Consider the following 7,056-nt stretch of genomic DNA (forward strand, 5'->3'; position numbering starts at 1 on the left):
ATGCAAACTCGACCCGGAAACTACTGGACACCTGTTCTGGGACTGCCATCTAGCTAAAGAAGTCTGGACCTTAGCTGATTTGCCTTTTGATAGAACTGGGATTAGATACAGAGATTTCATGGACTTCTTGTGGGACCTGCTCTTCACCCAGCACGTCGGCACCGAGATTATTGAGCTCACCGTCACGACGGCGTGGTGCATTTGGTTTGATCGGAACAAAACTCGGCTTGGAGTCGCCCGCCAGTCACCCCGTGACATCCTGGTACGTGCTCGAGCTATCCTTGGAGAGTACCAGCTTGCTCACCAACGGCCCTCCAAGTTCAAAGAAGATGCTGACATTCGGTGGACCCCACCTAATTTTCCATGGTATAAGACAAACGTGGATGCTGCTGTCTTTCCAAGTCTTGGCATGATAGGGGTCGGGGTTATTATTCGAGATCGTGGAGGTTCCGTGGTGGCTGCCATGAGTAAACGCATGCCGCTCCCTTTAGGTCCTTTGGAAGCCGAACCAAAGGCTTTGGATGAAGCTATTCTGTTTGCTAGAGACATTGGAGTACAGGACGTCATTTTTGTATCAGACTCACGTATTGCATGCCATGCACTTGCGGACCCCACCAATGCTCCAATATCTATCTCTACTATAGTGGCAGGGACAAGTGTTAGGTTGCATGAGTTTAGGACCTTTGACATTTCGCATGTGAAAAGGCAAGCCAATAAGTCCGCCCATGCTCTTGCAGCACATGCAAAAGATATTGACTCTCTTGTAACTTGTGTGGTAGATTGTCCACCGTTCATTGAATCTTTAGTGATTCAAGATGCTATATTTTATTCCTGATTTTTCAAATAAAGTTCACGCATCTCCCATCAAAAAAAAAAACTATCCGAGTTGTGTTAATTGTTAAATGGTTGTATTAAGATTTCGGATCTATGTTTTACCAATTTGTTTTTTATCCGGCAAGTTTGGAATTTTTTTCCTATCTCTTTTTCTGAAGATTAATATTTTTATTTTTAGGAAGTTGAAAGGCCCCATTGATGGGTATATACAAAGTGAGATTGGGCTTCAGTAATGTATGGATCGTGAGGAAAGATAAAAGGGCCCAAACATGGCTGCTCATTTTCAACATTTTATACGTTTGGATAGAAAAGAGAGAAGAAAGAGTTGAGACTTTACTTGGGATTGAAGATGTTTTGAACTCCCTCGTAGTTTCTTTGTTCAATTTCCTTAAATAAAGGAATTTTGTTTTTAACGAATGAATAAAAAGATAAAGCACAAGCACCCCCACCATATAATAAATCCATACCCACTAAGAAATAAATTAAAAATGTGAAGCAATAACTTGAACCTAGATTCAATTAGAGCAACAGTGGCTTCATTCAGCCTTCGAAAATTTGAACTTAGAGCCCATATCACATACCAAACCTAACCACTAAGCCACCGCTCCGACCTCCGACTCTGAGTGGTCAAATAAAGGGAACTTGGAATCAAATTCTTTTAACAATTTATCCAATTTATAATACAGATTGCCCACTTGAATTTACTAACTTAATCTTGGATTGCAGGGCCATTGAGCATGTTTGGATAGGTTGGCAAAAGGGGGAGCATCTCAGAACGAGAGAGAGAGAGAGAGAGATTCTATATGACACATGCCCCACCTTTTTTGTTACAATGTCTTTACTGGGATTCCATGGGTTGTCTCATCCCGTGTAGTGTCTGCAACTGTTTAGTTCATGTTTCTGTTACTGTTTTGTACTGTGTAGTTGGAGTTGTAGTTTACTTTCTGTTTATTCAGTCCTGTGTGGCTGTTCTGTTTGTGTTGTAAAACTCTGTTAATGTGTTCCTGTGTTTATTTTCAATAAATCTCCCAGTTTATGCAAAAAAATATTTATAATAAATTTCATAACTTTTTCGTAATTGTATTTTTTCACAACTTTTTTCACAATTGTAATTTCTTTTTTTCGCCGTTCACATCACAAAGGGGTTATAACCTGCTCTTTGTGACTGCAATTCTTATACCATTTGTTTCACCACTTTTTTTATACCCCCCAACACACACACACACACACAAAAAAAAAAAAATTTGAGAGAGAGAGAGAGGAAAACATCTATGTAATGTTTGTCCATGATGGTATTTTATGGTAAAAGATAGCAAAGGCTTTTTCTTTTTTTTGGGCAACTCGAAGTCTCAATCAATGCTAGGGAAACAAAAGCTCCTTCATGGAAGCATCCTCTGTCACCATCGCTGCCCAAACAACAATCAAGTCGCACTTCATGATTTTTCAGAACTTGGTCCAAAGAGGCAAAAACACTGAATTTCTTTTTACCTCAGCCCATCATTTTCCCTGCCTCGCTAATCAAAGTCAATCATAAACGATTGATGAAGCTTTCTTATATCTAATTTGGAATTTTACATTTTTATTTGCATGACATTAGTTGGTTTGATATGTCCCTTGGAAAATTTTGAATGTTTTACTTCAAAGTATTAAGTGGTTTGGTACTTAGATTCTTGCAATCAATTAAAATTCCAAACTAGATATAAGAAAGCTTCATCGATTGTTTATGATAGACTTTGATTAGCGATGCAGGGAAAATGATGGGCTGTGATATGAATTAGAACTAAATGGGATGTGAGTTGCTTAGAAGTTAGAACTAATTGAGAGATGGCTAGCCACCTCTTCAAATAATACAAAATTCTCAAGAAAAGCTTTCAAAGACTTATTTACAGTCACATACAAAATTAAACTACAAAGTGCTTACATTCTAGTACTTATACTAGTTATTTGGCATTGATAGCAGTCTAGATGATTGGCAAGTGTCTAAATCCTATTGGATGCTTAATCAATTATCTAACTAAATAACTAGTTAGTTAGAAGAGGAGTAGGGTGGTTGTTGACTTAGCTACTGTTGCTACTGGTTTTGAGTCAAGGCTGCACATGTAAATAGCCTCTTGAAATGCCCTGCATCAAGACTCTCCCTCTTAAGAAGCACTTGACTTCAAGTGCTCTTGGCTGCCACAAAAATTGTGCTCTTGGCTGCAACAAGATTCGTATGATGTTATAGACTAATACAGTTGCCTTGTATCATTAATCTAATTCTGTTGCAGCACACCAAATGCTGTTGCTACACCAATGTAGATGCATCTGCATCAGGATTCCCTTTCTTTGAAAGCAAACTTGTCCTCAAGTTTGTTTGACCCTGCAATTTTAAAGCTTTCTGGTTTAGAAACAATGAAAGAGCTGAATTGCTTAGAACAATCAATAGGAGGTCAGGCACCTTTGCGAAGAACACAAAGTTCTCAAGAAAAGCTCTCAAAGGATTATTTCATTCACATAGAAAAACTACTCTACAATGCACTTACATTTTAGTAATTACTAGTTGTTTGACACTAGTAGCCTTCTAGATGATTGACAAGTGTCTAAATCCTATTAGCCAATACTTAATCAATCATGTAACTAGTTAGTTACAAGAGTGCTAGGGTGGCGGCTAACTTAGCCACCGTTGCCACTTGTTTTGTGTCTAGGCTGCACATGTAAACAACCTATTGAAATGCCCTGCATCAATTAGATAGTTGGAACATTCATAAACTCAAGGAAATACCGAAAAAGTGCAAGGCTTGAGGTTAAGGCCCGTTTGGTAGAAGAATCGTCACCCTTGCTCAGGCACTTTTGTATATTCCACAAGTTGTTTGGCCTTAAAGGTTGAAATACTCATGAACATGAATTAAGTAGGTAACTAATAATTCTATGATTGCTCTTCAGTTAGGACATTTCACCACATGGATAGATTAGAAAACCAGAAGAAAAAGGAAAATTAGCCAATAACCACGTCTTTATTAAAAAGAAAACAAACGATTGTGCCATTCTGTTTACTCCGATCCCATATGATTGGTAACAATACATGGGAGGATTACACTACTAAATTTCACTCTCTTAACATCTATGAACAAAGGAAACAAAGTGAACAGCCTCATTTGTTGCCAAAAAAGGATGCTTCAATCCTGTATTTACAATAAGCGAGCCATTAAATTAATAGAGTAGATGGATCTACAAACCCCGGGAACCAGGAATGTCAATCCACTGTAACTGGAGTTCCACCTCGCCGCTCTCCACATTTCGCAGTCTAAGAACCATATTTTGAACAGCTTTGCCATCAGTCCAGATAATGCAGCTCTCTTCAGCTAGACAGTTTTGCCTGTTTGGTTGTACTCTCGAAATTATTGTTCCATTAGGAAGGCCTTCCAAGCGCATCTTTAAGGCTTCAAGAAATGAACCAATCTCAAACTCAGCATCCCCCATTTTATCATCCAGAGAAAATGTGTCTTTGTCGAATACAAACTGCAATCATAAGGAATTCAGAAGATTGAATATCAATTGAATGTTTGCGTTTCCCTCATTGAAGTAACGAAGTACACAGGACTATGACTTAATATCCCACTTGTACCATATCCATAACATTATTAGTGAAATCTCTTATACATATTTATTCATGATTTAAGCACAAATAGGTGATTTTCTAGTTGAATCTTAAAATTAACAAGTACCAAATTTCCATTCGGTAATTCAAATATTTAGTGAAGTTCCAGTATAGAATATCTATGTAGAGAATTAATAAATAAATAAATAATAAAACAAAATTCGTTTAGGGTATCATGCTCTAGAGACAGTATTTCATTCCTGAGTAAAATTAACCTCATTTGTACTGCATTTTTTTTTCCTGGTGCTTATTTAACAGTATGATTTAAATATCATTACATGCTGATATTGAACATGTTGTAGATTTCTTCTGTTGTATCATGGAATGAACAATGCAACTACAGTTCCTTTAACATAACATGTATATCATGATAATAGCAGGTTTCCTATATAATTGAGCTCAATGTCACAAGAACTATAACACTTACAATCTTTATTGGAAGACTGGGATCAGCTACAGAAAGAGTCAAATCTTCATTCCACTCTGGATTGATATTCTTCTTCACTACACGAGTCTTCAGCTTCTGCATCAGATATTACCATTTACAACAAATCAGTTTAAATAACTAGCATCAAAAGCCAAAAACAGTTGCTCCTTTTTTCACACACGAGGGCACTAGCACCAAGTGTGCTAAATGCTAAATTTTTAGAAGTGCATTGTAGCATGTGCTATTTCAAATATGTGAGAGTGATAAAAAAATTAAAAATAAAATGTATGTTTTCTAATATTTGCTTATTAATAAAACATAGGGGAAGAAATTAAAATTTAATTTTATAGAAAAAGAAAAACATAGAGATTCAAAAGATTGGGTATGTTTCTCAGTATTCAACTATAAAAAAAATATTTAGCTCAGCTGATTTTTTTTTTTTTTCCTTTGGGTGTGAGGAAGTGGAACCAAACAAAAAGTTTGATAGCCATGGTTTTGATTACTGTGGTCCAGATATAACGATCCAAGCAAACAGTGGTGTCGAGAGACACAAACATACAAAGCCTAATTTCAGATGCAAATACTTCAACGAGAAAAAGAATATATATATATATATATATATATATAAATAGGATTTGATTCTCTTATTCTGCCTACTTTCAATGGTAATGGCTTTTTATCATTGGAGCAATACACAAATTTGTTGATTTTCTATTATTTCTCAGTTTTTTTTTTTTAATAATTTTTTGGCTTTTAGAAAAAGAAAATAAATACTACATATTTATCAGTTGAGCAAACTGGTAGCACAATTAAAAAAAAAAAAAATTTGAGAAACTATTTGAGAAAATTTTAAATCCAAATAGTAGAGAAAATCACCCGTCATTGTAGGCGCGAATTCCGATAGGGGTACTATACTAATTTAAAGACAGTTTTAACCGTGTTTGCTAACCCTTTGTCAGATCAAAATATTTTTAATTTCGACAGAAATTGAGCTTTAAATTTTTTATTGATTTTACTTATTGAGAACCCATCTAGAACCATGTTAACCAAGGACATACTCAGACAAGTCTTGAAAGCTTTATATTAAATTTTCTATGATCTAAAATGCTTTGAAGTTCAACACCAAAAACCATACTACTAAAATACAAAAATTAGATCAAGCCCTTTGCAATCAATCATAAAAGATTGCGGTTTTCACACAAAACAAGCACGGAGCAAAACATATAATAAGTCCCAAGAGAAGACCATCAAAACCCAAAAACCCAGAAACAAAGAAATGCATACAGAGAAGCAAGAAAACGCCAAAATAGCTTAAATCTTTTTTTACCTGCTTGCCCATTTTGATAACAACATAAGGATCACTGCTTCTGACATCCCTGACTGCGAGGTTCACCCCTCTGTGGACATGAATCCTAAGCAGACCCAAAAGGCTCTCCATCTCAGGGAAAAAAAATACAAATTTTTGACAAAAAAAAAAAACCAGTAGAACACAAAGGAAATGAAAGGACTTGTTGCTTTATGTAATGGCTTTGAATATTGAATACCCTTTTACTTAGGCAGAGTGGAGAACTAGTTGAAAAAATAGTTAGACACTATCAAAGCCTAACCCAATTGTCCTAATATAACCAAAGAAAGAAGACCAAGAACCACGACCTATTCAATCAGAAAAAGAAAAACCAAGTCCTAGGTTTGGCAAGTTGCAATATTTTATACAGTTCATAAATAGTGTAACAAACCAGTGGGATCCGGATGTAATTTTGATTTGATGGGTAAAAACCAGAAATACGCGCATAAAGGACTCTGTCACTGTTCAGTGGGAATGAGTTGTTTTTTTCAAACTTATTAACGGCAGTAAGGTAACGTGTTTAAGTATATATATTTAGTTTTTAAATAATATTATATTTTTTTTTTACATTTTTTTATTTATATATATTTTTTTTAAATTAAAATTATTATTTAAATACACATACCAAACCGACCCTAATGCTTGATTTGAATATATTGAGAAGTCTATGGGGTTGATAATATTTCATATATCACCCCCAAAGAAAATTTCATATTTGTCAAAGTTTATAAATTATAATTATGGCTTTGGGCCAGACCTGTCCAGAGGTCCAAGGCGGCTGACACGCCTCGTTGCATTCTACTATTATTATTA

The 7,056-nt window shown here is 35.5% G+C and overlaps 1 protein-coding gene across 1 annotated transcript; it reads right to left on the reverse strand.

Moving 5' to 3' along the window:
* Nucleotides 1-3,808: 3,808 nt before the first annotated feature.
* On the reverse strand, nt 3,809-6,572 carry LOC126714048 (protein C2-DOMAIN ABA-RELATED 4-like). The gene is made up of 3 exons (XM_050414036.1): nt 6,226-6,572; nt 4,899-4,994; nt 3,809-4,332 (listed from the first exon to the last, which is right to left on the reverse strand). The coding sequence occupies exons 1-3, from the start codon at nt 6,334-6,336 to the stop codon at nt 4,042-4,044; spliced, it is 498 nt and encodes a 165-aa protein (XP_050269993.1). The 5' UTR covers nt 6,337-6,572; the 3' UTR covers nt 3,809-4,041.
* Nucleotides 6,573-7,056: the final 484 nt, after the last annotated feature.

This window comes from Quercus robur, chromosome 2, assembly GCF_932294415.1.
Source record: "Quercus robur chromosome 2, dhQueRobu3.1, whole genome shotgun sequence".
NCBI lineage: Eukaryota > Viridiplantae > Streptophyta > Magnoliopsida > Fagales > Fagaceae > Quercus > Quercus robur.